Raw genomic sequence first — 16,209 nt, forward strand, 5'->3', positions numbered from 1 at the left:
CCAAAGTGTCCGTATTATCCGGGTGTCCCGATTAAGCGGGCTCTCAGAGAAAATGTCAGGACTATGAAAGGACTATACATGTACGTGAACACCGGAAGAAAGACAGGCTGTTCAAAATAAAATATGTCACACTTCTTTGTTACCGTTTTTTAGTAATAAAATATTATTCACCCGTAAAAATCCGGCTGTCATTATTTGAACAGGGTACAATGTTTTACGCTTAGGCAAGAAGAAACCTAAGCTCACTCTCTGAGCAACAGTTTAAATACATAAGCGTTAAAGAAACATAGCACTCTTCTCCTTGAAAACAGCATACAGAAAGGAAAATACCGGTTTCAGCCTTCTAAAGAAACACAACATCAAGCTACGCTCATATGGATCGAATTCTATAGCCAATCAGAACTTAGCAAGTTCGATCCTTCCATCGAGTACAAATAGAGACAAACACAAATGGTTTTTGCAGACAAAGCTCTTCACCTTAAATCAAGCTATCGGCAACTGATGAGATCCACATGATAGGATCGAAACCGCGGTCTTGCCTGACCAAATAATATGTCAGAGAACTTCCATCTAGAGTCGGGTTATCTTAATGCCTCGACAAAGAAGCGACCTAAAGACATCGACATCAAATATCAAAAGAGCATCGACGAGAACGAATTAACTCCAGAGGTTCAAGGAGGACAGCTACTGACCATGGCCACAAACCAAAACACGCTGAAGAAGTCAGAAGAACGCGTGAAAGAATAAAAAAAAAACAACGCCTCCAAAGAGCACAACGATCTGCTACGAAAAGCAGAATATGAAGCCAGCTACCTCACTGATACATGGCACAATGTAACAGGCGTTCAAAAACAAAATGAACCCGGGCCCGGGTCAAATATTTAAGACCAGAAGATCACTTGCTTCTACCGCCGATGAATATATCGGTCGAGCCTAGAATTAAATTGGCGCAAAAGCGAGACGCCATAAGGTCACATTCACATTACTGCTGAGAAAATCAACACCAAGAAACTAAAAACATTACTTTCGAGACCAACTATTTTCTTGGAAGAAAACGTATCACACAGCAGTATAGAGGTTCAAATGTAAAGCCTCAAAGGGCAAAAACCATTGCTAAATGAATACTACAGGAACCGCCTAAGAGAGGCGTCCATTCAAATTTGTACTCAAGAGAGCAAAATTATGACAAAGGCAACAGAAACCATACCACGTACAAGGAAAGTCGTGTAGGCCTGTCAACCCTTTTTAACCAAAGATCACCAAAATAACTCACAGAGGTGGCAATGAAAACAACTTACAAATAAATAAGAGAAAGAACAAAGAGTTAACGAAATAACTAAAAGAGTCATCAAGTTTCTGACAGTAATCTACAGTCTTAAAACCTTCGTTCCATTATCTAATCGAGGTAATGATGGATGGTATGACCATGCCGTCCCGGAAAAAAGTGGGGAGACGGCATGTCGAAATTGTTGACTGCAGGAATGGAACCCAAATCGTCTGTAAACAAATAACTGAACAATGGCCCACTACCATAGGCATTTGTGAACGAGGAAAAACACAGACAGGGCCAACTGGGCGATGGGTGCCCACAACTGGAACTTGAACTGGAACGTAACAAACTGGAACGAGAAACCACGGCTTGGGAACCAAAGCCACTAGAACTGTGTACAGAATCAAATGATGAGGAGAGCTGGGGGTCACCGCCGCTGGCGGTTTTTTTCTGCTGTGGGTGGGTGACCGAGACCGACGTTCCCTCCTATGTAGACTGGTAAGGAAAGGCTTGCCTTCGGTGCAAACCTCACAGGCATGGCGAAACCGACAACGGCCAAAAGGCCAACGACATTGCTCTGAGTTCCAGGAATGGCAAAACTGGGATGAATTGGGATTGTGGTCCTGACTGGGAAGGGATGAGGATACTCTGAGCTGACGAGAACCTGATGCAGAAGAGGTGTTGCTTGGGACCAAAGTATGAAAAATGTACAGGTCGTGGTTCATCTTGGACCAATCCATTAGACTGGAGGCTGCCGCCTCTTTTCGAAAGGCTGTATCATATTGTTTCCATGCTCGTCAGGGAAATTTTTTTGACGTCTGGATTATTAATAACTTATACTGTGACAGATCTGTCCATCTCAATGGCTGGGAGGCACAGAGACCAAGCGAGTAGATGGTGAATGCTTTGACCCAGGTGAGAATATCCTGAATTTCGATCATTCGTCTGCGGGCAGGAGCGACAACTAGTTTCCCGTCCAAGAACGTTTGAGTTTCAGTCTCATTAATCTTGAGATTATCTGGAAGAAGGTCTGCGAGTTCGACGAATTGGCAGCTAGTAATCTTGCTCACGAGATTGTTGGGAATGGGGGAGTATCCGGGACCCAATGACGAAATCTCTTTCAACGAGCGGGGTCGAATTAGAAATGGCTTGAAAAGACGAGGCGACAGCGCCCCCAATTCTCGTTGACTGGGAACACGCTGAAGAAGCTAGGGATGGGAGGCCAAAAATCGGGTTTGAATAAGTGCAAAAGGTGGAAAGGAAACAGGGAACATAGATGTTACCTGTAGAGGCGGCTGGGTGCTGTTGTTGGTGGCCTGGAGTTTGAGGAAGTGACGCCGATGTGGATGAGCTGAACGAATAGCTGACTGCGTGACTTGTGTTCGACGCTACACTTTGAGACTAAACCTGAATCGCCGCGGTAAACAATCCGATAGGGCTTGAGACATGGCCTGGACCAGCGTATCCCCGCTCAGACACGTAGCGACGCGCTCGGCGAAGTGGTTGTTGACGGTGTTGTAGTCGGCGAAGAAATGGGCAGTTCGTCGATCGAGACATGATTCGTCGTCGGAGGGAAGCAGAAAAATAAGAAAGCACTTACCTGAAAAACAACCGCTTAAAGAAAATCAAAAGACCGCGCAACGCTCTTCCCAACGTGGTTCCAAATAGCCGCTACGCTGAGACCGCGTGACCTATGTGAGCCTGTGTACGTATGCCTGAGACCGTTGACTGCTCCATCATGGACCCCGATGCACAGGAAAACCAGCATCTCTTTGTTGTTAACTAATATTGATAATAATAATAATAAACTCAAAGGAAAGAGAAAAAAATGAAAAATATCAAGATCTCAAGCGTGCGATACATGGAAGGGTTTGAATAAGGGCCACGCAAAAAGTGGAGGTAATAATGGTTGTTGTAGGAGCTTTTGGAGCAACCCCTAAAGGCTCGTTTTCACTAGCGACGGAGTCGGAGTCGGAGTCGTAGTCGAGTCGTAAGAGCGCTTATGACCAAGTGAAAATCAAAGATCGGAGTCGTAAGCGGAGTCATAAGCCCGACGGAATTGGACTCCGACAGTTTGATTTTCACTACATCGTATCGCTCTGCGCTTCTGATTACGACACCGACTCTAACTCTGTCGCTAGTGAAAAAGGCTTGAATAAGTCGCTTCAGAATATAGGTATAGGCACGTGCAGAAGACCGCATTACTTGGAACTGCAAAGATACTACGAAGAGTTCTTTAGATTCGAGAGATGGCCAGAACCTTGTGACTCTTGGTTACTACATGTAGCTGTAACCCGCTCCAAGGACATTTGTCCGGCGGACCAGCAAAAATGAGTTTAATTGTACATAATAATGATATTAAGCTTTATGTTGACTTACGTATTTTTCGTTTTCTAATGAAGCAAACGACAACTGTAACCAGTATCAGTACCAAGAGTCCAATGACTAATGATGCATATATAACGTCGTTTTTGCTGTTTCCTTCAGGTTCAAATGGAGCTTCTATGAAAGCAAAAAGCATATTAGCATATTCACATATTAGCTACTTCATACTGGATAACTTGTGCTTCTGTCTTTGTTTATGGCAAGAATGCTCACAAAGATAAACTTCCTCATACATGGATAGCATTCATAAGAATCTACAGCCTTAAAAAAGCTTTTGACCTTGAATTTGTATTGCAATATCAGAATGTCCTACTTTGTTAATTGGTCATTACTTGTAATTCATTCCGAATTTGTCATAAAGTGTATTTGTCTTTAACTCTTACACGCAGACATATGCATGTAGTCTTAGAAAGTAATTTTAGAAAGTATGAACCTTAATAAATCTGAGTTATGTGTTGTAACATACTTTTAGTCACGGGAAAGCCCCTTTTAGCAAGTGTCAATAAAGATTTTTGCCGACGCAGTGAGAAACAATGTCTAGTTAATGTTAAATTTACCACAACTTTAACAACCTTTTTAATCAAACAGGTGGCACTTACTTACGATTCATAGTCTACTCAAGGGCAAAGTATATACCTTATAATAGAAAATTAAAGTTCGCGTTAATTATCGCATGTGAAAAAAACGCGATTTGAAGGGAAATTTGTTTCCCATTACAGGAAATTAACGCGAAAGAGCGGGTAAAAATTCAAAACATGGGATACTAATGCGTCCGCTACACCTCCACAAATAAAACGCAATTTGTTGAGAACAGGAACAAATCTATTTTCACATTAACTCTAAAACTCCAAAATACAAGCAATGATCTTGCAATTGTCCCTAAACGTATGGGTTACGCGAGGGAACCTGGCCACTTTGAACGTTCTTCGCAGTGTCCATGATACCGAAACTCAAAAAGCAGACTCTTAACTATTCTTCTGAAAGCCAACACGACGAAAATGCAGTTGAAGTACAGAAAACGATTTACTAATGTGAAAGACTGATCCGATGTGACATTAAGTGTGCAAACAAAATCTAACGGTTGGTGTCAAGAATGCCTGGAACGGGTTACAGGTTATGGTAGCGAAAATTAACACGCTACTCAAATTAACATTAACACAAATTAACATGACTTAATTAAATTAACGCGAATTTCGAAAATTATCATTAATTTCATGAAGTGTTAATTTCCTATGATGAGGTAGTTTCAGTCAGTCACACCAATTAATCATAGTACTGACCGCTTATTAAAACAATCTCCAGAACCATTGTTTTCTTTCTTTTCTATAGAGTGGGGTCCAATTTTGGGGTGCAAGTTTTGTAAGCCCTATTAACATCTCCCTTTCCCTCAGCAACATTTCTACCATTTAGGTAAACGAGTTATATTTCAAAAGCACTAGTTTATCATTTTAAATAGGCGACTCGATCACGGCTTATTTGCCTTACTATAATATCCCTCCCAACGTGACGAAGACATAAGTTGTTTCTCATTAAGTTTCCGTCTTACTCAGGAAGAAAATAAGTCTTATCACAACAAGCCACCGCTACACAGGTTAAATAAACAACAAATTTCGACAACTGTTTCCGAGTATGGACGGTTACTGAATAAAATTCTTAGGTTACAAAAGTCTCTTTATAACGGTTGAAAAACCATATGTAAATTATGGTGGCAGCTGACATGAACTTAATGGTTCAGTGCGGACAGTTTTCGTTTGAATTTACACAGCATTTTGGGATGTAACGGATATGAGGTAGTCGCTTGCTAAGAAATTTGATTGTCCAAGTAAACGATTATTTTCAAGGTGATAACATTTTGGCGGACCATTTCTTTAAAATTTACTTTCTTTTTAAATATTCTGCTTGTGACCATTTTAGTCTCACATTTTCATGTTCAAAATAATTTTGGATGATTTTCCTAGCTTAATAAAACAAAAATAGATGGCTGCCTCTGAGCACTTGATTCGTGTAGTCCCACACTTAGAAAAGGTTGAGGTTGGCATATTGTGCCCCTCCTCCTTTCTTCTCCTTTTATTATACAATGAAGGAAATCATAACTCACCTGGGATAACTGTCCTATCAACTACTTCGAATACTTCAAAGTCACTATCTTTGGTAACGTCTCTCAGTAAAGCCTCTACTTCACTCTCCCCTACTTGCACATCAAAAATGAGCACCACATCGGCAATCACACTCCCACTTCTACAATAACCAAAGTTAAACTTGAGACACAGTAACGGGGGTAGATTTGGAGACTCTTTACTTGAACCATGAAGCAATTCTCTTTTTAAGAGATAAAACTCGAATTCACATAGCAAATTTGTCAGCTGCGAATGGTTGAACCCTCTCGATTCTCTCTGAGCCCTTAACGTGGCTCTCATTTATCCCATGTTGAGTTTGGTCAATTTCAAGACCCAATCATCCTTTAAATGGAGTCGATGGTTTTACTTAATTATAAAGGTTTGTTGCATTATGCCCTTCAGGCTCTACAATTAGAGCATAAATGTAATTTCAATTTGAGGACTTCTCTTACTTTGTAAACCAATGAAGAATGAGCATTTATGGACGCTAATCACGTCTTCAAGTTCTCAGTAACATCAGCGACAACTCACCTTAACCTTGTTACCATTACGTAGGTTATTCCGGACCCCCTAAATACCTTTAAGATCTGTAAATGTAAGGATGATTGTTAATCCAATTATTTTGAGCCTATATTCCATAAGAATACATGTATGTATAAACAATTTTTCAAGGGACCAAAATTGATAACTTTGTCTTGGACTATTTACTTTTACAAGAAGAAGATATTCGATTGACTTTTCTTGCAAACATTGTTTTGTTCTCCCTTTCTTTTTAAAATCATGTCAATAAGTTTTGGCTTTGAAAAACAAAAGAGCTTTTTCATAGAGAGGAACTAGTATCGACAAATAAGCAAGTCAAACCGAAAAAAACTTACAGTCTCTTCAATTCTATTGATGAACGTTTTTGTTATTGGATTCTTAAGATCCTCGTATTCAGGTTTAAAGTCTTCATTCCTGAACTGAAATCCAGTCTTGAAACTCATCGCTAGATTCTCTGTTTTAAAGAAAAAAAATACGGAATTACCTTAAACAAAGGTAACATACATTAACAGTTGCAGCTCCACAGGAAAAAAAAAAATAGGAGTACCTGACGAGTTTCTGAAATCTTCCACAACTTTTTCTAGAGGCATACACTCTTTTTTTATAAAAGTCTACTTTATAAGAATACTGAGACTGAAATTTGCGAACTGTTAACACTATTTTAAGAATACCCGATGCTTAACTCAACTGTATAAAATTCTTCCTTTTTTTTTGAAGGGAAAAAATCGCCAAAAGAAACAAAAACAAAAACGGCACTAGAGAAAATACTACCCATACCTTCCATGCAAATAACATTTCTTCAAGACGTTAGGTGTGTTATCTCAGGCTTTATTGGCTACTAGGAAGGGTTACGTTTCGATATACGTTGGCCTTGTGGCACTTATATTTCAACAGACCCCTTCTTACTTGTACATATTCATTGCCGTGAATTTGAGATCTTCAACTCTCACGACTTCCTCCCGTCTGACCAAGTAGCTCAGTCGGCAGAGCAGCGGTGATCTAACCTGAAGGTCCTAGGTTCAATTCCCACCCAGGTCAGAGTTTTTCTCTGTCCTTGCGTGGGCCCATTTCCATTAGTAGGGCTAACACGCTCACATGGTTTACATGGGTAGAAAATAGCACTTCACATTACCCTCTCATAATTAATTTTATTGGCTGCAGTCTGGCTCCAAAAATTACTTCAAGACACCAAACTACTGCAATTGATACCCCAATACATTCTAAAACGGAAATACGCAAGAATATTTTCAGCCTAAAAAAAGGCAGAAAAATTTAAAAAATTACATTCAGCCTGGGCCGGAAAAACAATATTCTTGTAAAAAAGGAGTGAACATGCACGCCAAGTCTGAAAGTTGAATCTGGAAAACATTGCGAGAGCTATGTGTTACCAAAACAGCGTCAATTTCTGCATTTTCGTCAAATAAAATTTCATTTAGGGAGAAACGCTAGTCCAGAATTTGAAGGCACAGAAAAAACTGCCTTTCGTGAGGCAACACAACACTATCCACTTCCCATGGCATTTGTTCGCTGGAGGTATTTTTTAACAACTTACTTTCAATTCGCTCTGACGTTTTTCATTCACTCGTATGACAAGGCTTACTAAATTTAATTTACTTCAAGAAAAGTTATTCGGCAAATGGTATCAACAGTTTACATACCATTCGTTGTGCACATAGCTCCTTTTTTTCCTTTTTCACAGAGACATAAGTATTTTCCAAAATATCGGCATTTTGTTCCATTGTTGCATTGTTCCTCACATTTTCCTCCTGTGGGATATAATACGTATCTGCATCTTTAAAGTGTTAAAAGATTTTCTAATGTCGGAATGCAAGCAAAAAGTATGGCAGACGAAGATGAGATGACTCTAGAGGTATAAGGCAAAATGACAAACACCACACACAGAGGATATGGGTCTGTTTTGCCTTTTTGGCTATCGCATGTTTTAAATGCTCGATGATAATTACTTTGGAAGTCAATCACAGCACGATACCACTCAGGTAGGTTTCTGCATTCAAAAGTCAGGCGAGGGTGGGGAGCATATAGAAAAGAGGGCGCTCTTTATTGTTTTGGTTTGCTTTTTTCTGTCCTTTTATTTGGTTTGTTCTTTGCTCCTCGATGCACTAGACGTGCTCAATGATCATATTGTTATTACCTAACAACAAAAGTATAACAAAAACATGAAATAGTGTATTCAAAAAACGGTGGAAGCACGTGCTCATTATGTCATGATAATGGTACTGTAATACTGTTATACTGAAGGCTGGAGGCGGCTTTTTGCGTTTGAGGAAGATATCATTGGCTACTTATTCTAGTATCAGTCCACTGCTTGTACTCGTTTGGTTCCCGCATTAGTTAACTCGTTGAGGCACTCATTCCCGGTATTGCATTTGCAGAACAGTGTGCATGCAGGGATCGCGTTAACGCAGAAATCGTGCATTTTTACGCAAATAGAATCCAAAAAATGCATCATCGAAATTTTAATGCGTCCCAGGACGCAAGGCACTGACTTAAATAACTCACACAACTTGCTTTGATTTGTCAGTATATTCTGTTGTTTGTAAAACTGTTGGAGCGATCTGTGATCATAATTGAAGTTCTAAGAAATGGGGTTTAAAACATCTAAAAAGGTTAAAACTAAATTTTCGACCGCCTTCTGCGGTCTTCTTCAGAGGAATGTACTCTTTAAGTCACTGAATGCAAATATATAGCAAAAGACGTCACTCTTCGTTGCTCCTAAGGGAGGAAACCAGTGATGCGTAAACCCTTGGAAAGGGTGCTCTTTCATTAACAGAGTTCTTGTCCAGGAATGAATGTAACGACTCTAGAAAAAGCCTTTGTCGGCCGGTCCTATGCATATGCGTCAATATTAATTCCAAGTTGGTTACTCTCTTTTTCTCGCAGAGGGTCACCGAGATTTTGGGACCCCCAAAAAATGCTTGGGACCCCAATTTGGCCGAACATGCGGGTCCCAGGACCCAGATTGAAAAATCCTAGTGCCATCCCTGGCATGGCAATTCGATGGAAACGACTGCAGCAGAACCTTTGAGTTCAACATCGGCTGTCGCCTTCACAATTACACTTGATCACTGAAACAAATTAAATAACAGTTAAAAAGGGTAACTGCTCGTTGTCATACTTTTGTTGAGTGCCTTACATCGTACTCGGGAGTTCTTTTCACTTATGCCTTAATTGTTCGCGGACATCTCTTCGTTATTCCAACACGTAACAACATGGTATGAAACCTTGGTGTTCGTGCACAGTGGCCTTGATGTCTCTTTGCGACCTTTGCTGAATCGGGGAGCTCATGAGCATCGGACGCGTCTGTATCGTCGGAAAGAACCATTATAGTAACAGGGTGCTCTTAATGATGGCTTTTTTTAACTATATTGTCAGCTTCGACGTGAGAGGTAGCAATGTCTTCCCTGGAAATGACAACACCTCTGTGTATCTCTGTTGGGACCATTCCCCGGCAATCACTAGCTTGTTTGTATCTGTGTGGGTGTGGATTGACACATAGCTGGTCATACTGCTATAAATGATCGACATTAGCTGTTTGTTGTCAGCCGATACAATGCGTTCGTTGAGTTCTTGCGTAGCCAACGGGTTGCTGATGATGAGGAACTCGTATCCTTTGATGTGGTGTCACTTTTGACTTCGATTCCAGTGAATTTGTGGAAAGAAACAACAACTCTCACTGAGACGCAAGTTATAGACTTGTTCGAATTTGTATTGGACAACGGCTACTTCACTTATGAGGGTATGCACTATCAGCAAGTATTCGGTTGTGCTTTATAGGGTCACCAGTCAGCGTAGTGATTGCAGATCTTGTCATGTCCTACATAGAGGAACGAGCCTTTTCACCTCTACAGTTAACCCTCGCTGGAGGAAAGGTATGTGGACGACTCCAGCTTATGTTTGAAGAAAACGGATGCAGAGCTTTTCCACCAGCATTTGAACTCTATTGATTTTGACATCCAGTTCACAATAGAGCGCGCATGCCAGACTGAAAAAGTCCAAAGAATTTCTTTTGTGGACTCACGGATTACTGTATTAAGCGGTGGCTCGGTAGAGATTAACGTCCAAGGAAGGCAACTAATACCAACAAATATCTTGACTTTTGCATCTCACAATCCAGTGCAACACAAAGAGGCTGTAGTGACAACACTCCTCAACTGAGCCGACCATCTCCCTTCACTCCCTGAATTAAGAACGAACGAGCGGGAAAGAGTTCTAGCCGATTTAAGAGCTCTGGCAGTCGCAGGAGAGGCCACTGGGGTTTCGGTCCTACCTTACATAAAGGGTGCATCTGATTGCGTGGGTCGCGTACTCGGAAAATTTAGTATTCCACCAGCCTTTAGATCTATAAGAAAATTAGGCCATATATTCAAGAAGCCAAAAGACCAACCAACGATCTACCGAGTCCAAGGGATAGTGTACAAAGCGAGTTTCCAAGCCGCGCGAGCAACAGCGAATCAGCAATCACACAGCATGCCGAGTAGACGGATCATTACATCCATCCGAGGGCTGCCCACATCCTCGAACGTGGTGTGATAAACCTATCATAAGAGACTTTTCTTGGAGTCATGGCATTTCACTTTGGACAGCGACACTGTAAACGAGAGAAAACCGCTTTGCAATACTGGAAGCAATACGCAATATGTTTCTTGGGAAACTATTCTTACCTAGGGAAAGAAGCGTGGGACAAGAAAATTAAATTTCACACATAAATGGGACGTAAAATTCATGAAGGACACCTCATTGGTCAAGTGAAAAGGAAAGAGTGATCAAAGACCCCATTCAGATTGCAAAAGACAGTTCATCATCTTTTTTGAGTAAATTCAAATAGCAGTAATTGTTCCAAACTCATGTTAAGTCAAACAAAATAATGCCGACTGAAAAACTCAGGCTGTTTAGGATATTTTGCTGACATATGTAGCAACTGCCATTGCACCTGGTGGGTGTCACACCTCATACAGTTTGACGTAATCTTGGTGAAAAGGTATTTAAGTTGCTTGTGTTAAGAATCTATATTACATTTTTGTAATAGTTGCTTCCCTAAATAACTTAACTCCCTTATTAAGGGAATGGCGGCTTTTTTCCAAAATAACCAGAAAAAACGAATTGCGTAATAGGGCATCTCCTCTAAAATAGCCTATCGCCACACCTCAATGACCATTGGGTCGAAGATCCAATGTTGACGAGTCGTTAGAGGTATCGATCGATGTAATTTGGTGTTTCCTGTCCTTTTTATCAAATTTCTTTGGCTTTTAGAGTTATAAAAAGGTAGTCACAAGGGATAAAACGAAGTATAATGTTCTCCATGCATTGCTAAGGTTTGACTTTTCAGTGTACGCTTTGTAACTAGTAGAGAAGTTTATCTTTGTGCCATAATAGTGTAGAATTTCCTTTTTACTCTGGTGATGCTCTAAGAAGGGTCAAAAACATATTTCCACCCAAGCAATCATGTCCATCACTATTAGGTATCAAAGAGAGAGTGACAATATCGGGTCAGCCCCTCTCAGCCGCCATCTTGAACAGGAGCAACGATCGAATTTTGAGCAGATCTAGAGTTACCAAGAGACGCTCCCCAAGGTAAGCGCATTCGGTAGAATTGTTGCTCACACATAAAGGCGTCGCCATGTTATAGTGCATACTGTAAGTTTTTTGAGCGGTTTTCAGACTGAATAGTCTTTCATAAATTTTATGAACTGCGATCTCTCGTCGCGCATTAAAAGATTTCTGATTCACACCTGGCTTGACTTTGTCTAAAATTACATTTACTCTCAATTATTGATATGACAGATGTGTTTCAGAGAAATGAAACTTCTGTCTCAGGTGGTTCTTCTGACTTTACAACACAATTTTAAAAATATCAATTTAAATATAAGTAGACGTGAAACTTCAGATTGTGAAAAGAATGATTGAACTTTACTCATACTGACCCTTTTGTTCCTAATTATTTTGTTTCATTGAGTCACGAAAATATGTAATAAGCGGGTTCGCATTTAATACTTAGCTCTACAGAAGTGACAAATGTAAAAGATTACATTTCTTTGTGTGCTTTTGTATTCAAATTTCTAGTCAGTACTAGTAGACACTAAGAGGGTGTTTACATGATACCGGTACGAGTTTCATTCTGGTACGAGTTCATCCCGGTTCTTACTTATCGCTCTGTATTTGTTTACATGATACCGGTGAAAAATCTCATAACAGTACAACTCATACCGGTATGAGTTCATCCCGGTAGTTGTACCGGATCGAAATTCTCATAACGGTATGAAAAGTTATACCGGTATTATGTAAACGCTACATTGATTCCCATTCCGGTACGAGTCGTCAAGTCGTGGTGGACTGGGACTATTAACGCATGCGTTGTATTTCTAAATATTGGACGCCATTATTGTTTTGGTTCATGCGTCATCCCTGTGTCAATATTTGTGTCGTCCATGTAAACGCGGTATGAAATTGACACCTCGTACCAGAATGAAACTCGTACCGGTATCATGTAAACACCCCCTAAGAGAAAAATATTTAGTTCCCTCTTCAGTTAGATGTTTTAAGTTAATACTTTATGCTAGCTGTACAATTTTGCTAGACTACCGGGTATATATTTTTTAGTTGCGTCGCTTTGTCCAACCATTGTATGTTTATTCATTTCGTATCTTTGTTTTGTACTATAGGTTTCGAAGGCAACGACTTTGATTACAATAAGTTAAAATAGCTGGCGAAACATTCGAATCCCGATAAACGAGATGGCCAACGACGCCAAAAATCAGAGACAGGCAGCGAAAGCGCGTTTCACAAGAAAACTTAACGAATTCATTAAGTCTATCGACGAAGGTAAAGAACCAGAGATCGTCGAAAGGAATTTCACCGAGTTTCGGAAGCATGGAAGAGCGTCGAAACAAAGCATGACGTTTATAGTACATTATTGAGCGACGAAGATGCCGAAGCGAGTAAAGAATGGATACCAGATCTGCAGCATTTGTTCAGTAAGTCCATGGAATGGCATAATCGATATGTTAAACGAAGTTTTGCGATGGAAGTGAGAGTTAAACAAGAAATCGATTGAGTAGAAGTAGATAAGAAAGACTGTGATAGAGTTAAGAAAACTCGGGAAAAGACGTTCGTAAGCGGACAAGAAGCCACGGCCAAGCTTGGATGGATCATTCAGAAGAGATACAATCAGTTGGCTAAGGAATTAAGTAGAGTCGCGTGTTGCCGACCACAAATCGGACGCCAAATCTAAGAGAAGTAACCTTGGATTCAAGAAGATAAAATTGCCACAGTTTGAAGGGGAATATCCGCGATTTAGAAAGGATTTCGAGACTCAAGTGATGTCCCGCCTAGACGATACTTCCAAGACTTATACTTTTATATATGCTCATGTCTCGGAAAAGAACCGTTGGCTGCTACTAGGGTTGCTGACGATGACATTAAAGGGGCTAGGTCACGCAATTTTAGGCAATTTCAGCACTGATCGAATGGTCGTAGAATTAACTAAAATATCAAAATAACTGTTTAAAACTATAGAAGAACTCTACCAAAACACAGGGAAGCCAAGAAGGAACATGGATGGACAAAACTGGAGAGGATTAAAATGGATTGATTTCGGTAAATTTGAAAAACGTCGGCCCACCTTTTTCAAATTTATATCAGTTTATATCAAAATGTCATTTACACAGCTGGAAATCATTCTCAGTAGTTATGTGGCCGTGATTTTGCAAATGAAAGACTCTTGCTCTACCAATTTGACGTTTAGAGCTCATAATTAACAAAATTGAACAAAATTACCTAAAACAGCGTGACCTAGCCCCTTTAAGGAAGTGTGAAAGCGTTTAGATGAGAAATATGGTGACCCGGGTAGAGTAGCTCATGCAATTATCGATAGCGTGAGACGATTCAAGGTTATCAAGGAAGGGGATAGCATAAGGTTTGTTGATGTTGTAGACAGGGGGTTCCGAGATTTGCAAAGGCTCGGGTTCGGAAAGGAGATTACAACCACGAGTTTGGTCAGTATCGTGGAAACGAAACTGCCAGCTGATATCAGAAGAGAATGGGCTAAACTCGACACCAGTGACGCCAGTTCAGTAGACAAAACGGACAAGTTCCCCAGCCTACTTCAGTTCCTACTAAACTATAAGAGGGCGGTCGAGTACGACTCAGTGGAACTACGAACGCCAGGATACTTTCCCGCTGGTGCGAAAGTTAATCACCTTAACACAGCAGCAGATACCAGTAACCGCAGGGAACGGCAAGAAAAGGGCGAAACGTTATAATCAAACTGCCCACACCACAAGTGACTGCACTCTCTACCTCTCCAAATCTCCAGAAGAGAGAATAAATTTCCTAAAAGATAAGGCAGCCTGTTGGATCGTGCCTCAAGACTGGTCATCGATCACGTTACTGTAGGAGGAAAAAACCTGTGGTTAGGATAATTGTACCAAGACCCATCACAGAACGTTACACGATGAGAATCAGCAAGACAGTGAGTCAGCAACCCTGAGCTTCAGCACCGCGCCACAGACACACAACAGAACACTACACATCGGGAAATCAGTGGCATTTGATGTCTACGGAATTGACAAAATAACAACCGACATTCAGGCCGTTAACGTTGATGACGTCATTCATCTTTTCAAGAACGTCAACCTGGGGATATCCAAAGACCGACAGGAACAGTAGACGTGCCAATTGGCTATGAGTATGCAGGCTATCACCCAGAGCCAGAACAAAACTCAGGTTATTTGATTTTGTTGAGAAACAGATCCGGAAGGTGCCTCGGAGGAATCAATGCTAGCTTAGAGGAAAAGTGCCAAGTTTTGTAAAATGTCCTTGTTCACCAGTCCTTGTCCTTAGTATTGAAAACCTGGGAGATGTGATCGATGTGATAGATGTCCACTTGGTGCAAAGAACTATAGTCTCAAAGAAAAAAAGGAGCTTGGACTTGTAGAAGACAACCTTGAGTCCGATGATGCTGAGAATCGGTGCATTGCAGGATATCCGTGGATCAAAGACCTGCATGATCTCCCGAACAATCGAAGGGCCGCCCTAGGAATGTTGGTGTCTACAGAGAAAAGGCTGTTCATACTCAAGCAGATAAACGATATTATAAAGAGAGGGATCGCTCGGAAGTTGACGAGGGAGGAGTTGGGGACCTACAGCAGCCCCATACACAGGTCATTATGGAGTATCAGCCACGGTCAGCAAAGTCAGAGAAATGGCGATTGGCGAGAATGTAGTGACCTTTTCTGAATTACAGACTGTTTTGAGGTTGCAACCTGGAAAATGAAAGGTCTATCGGCAGACATTCCACCCTACCTGAAGATGGATCCTATCTCTGCTCGAATGACCTCCTTCTGGCAGAGCCACACCCAGAGTACCTACAAGTAGCTGTCCATTAAGAGAAACATCCAACCCGACTCATCGTTTTGAGTTTATCCAGCACGTACTAGATTTGTTTTGGAGGAAGTGGACCACAGATTTCTTTCCAAGTGTTATCGTCCAGCACAAGCAGCATAGCACGCGACTAAATGTAATAGTGGAAGGCGTCGTTATGATTCAAGACTCCAATCAAGTGAGAGGAAATTGTAAGCTTGGCAAGGTATCAAAGGTCATGCCAGGTATTGATGGTAAAGCCCGCAACGTGGAAATGAAATACAAGATCCTAAGCCTGGCGAACCAGTCACAAAGTACAAAGGACGATGCTATGCCTCTATCCAGCGGGCCGTAAACCGGCTGGTGGTTTTAGTTCCAGCAGACAAGGGTTCTGAAAACTGAGCTGAGCCGAACGGTGTTGTTCCAGAAGATGAGTGTTGAACGTATAGTAGTATAGTCGATTGTAGTCACGAAAACCTTTGAGAACTGAGTCGATTGAGTCAATTAGACTGACAAGGC

The 16,209-nt window shown here is 41.0% G+C and overlaps 1 protein-coding gene across 2 annotated transcripts in view; it reads right to left on the reverse strand.

Moving 5' to 3' along the window:
• The window catches only part of LOC138030086 (fibroblast growth factor receptor 3-like), a 73,301-nt gene that overhangs the window by 20,802 nt on the left and 36,290 nt on the right, over positions 1–16,209 (reverse strand). For both annotated transcript variants that reach the window (XM_068877945.1, XM_068877942.1), the window contains 5 exons: positions 7,971–8,078; positions 6,648–6,766; positions 6,304–6,359; positions 5,754–5,893; positions 3,650–3,772 (listed from right to left, as the gene is read on the reverse strand). In XM_068877945.1, the coding sequence (XP_068734046.1) occupies positions 3,650–3,772; positions 5,754–5,893; positions 6,304–6,359; positions 6,648–6,766; positions 7,971–8,078 (546 nt within the window). The remainder of the gene's footprint in view (positions 1–3,649; positions 3,773–5,753; positions 5,894–6,303; positions 6,360–6,647; positions 6,767–7,970; positions 8,079–16,209) is intronic.

The sequence above is a fragment of the Montipora capricornis genome, chromosome 13 (assembly GCF_036669925.1).
Source record: "Montipora capricornis isolate CH-2021 chromosome 13, ASM3666992v2, whole genome shotgun sequence".
NCBI lineage: Eukaryota > Metazoa > Cnidaria > Anthozoa > Scleractinia > Acroporidae > Montipora > Montipora capricornis.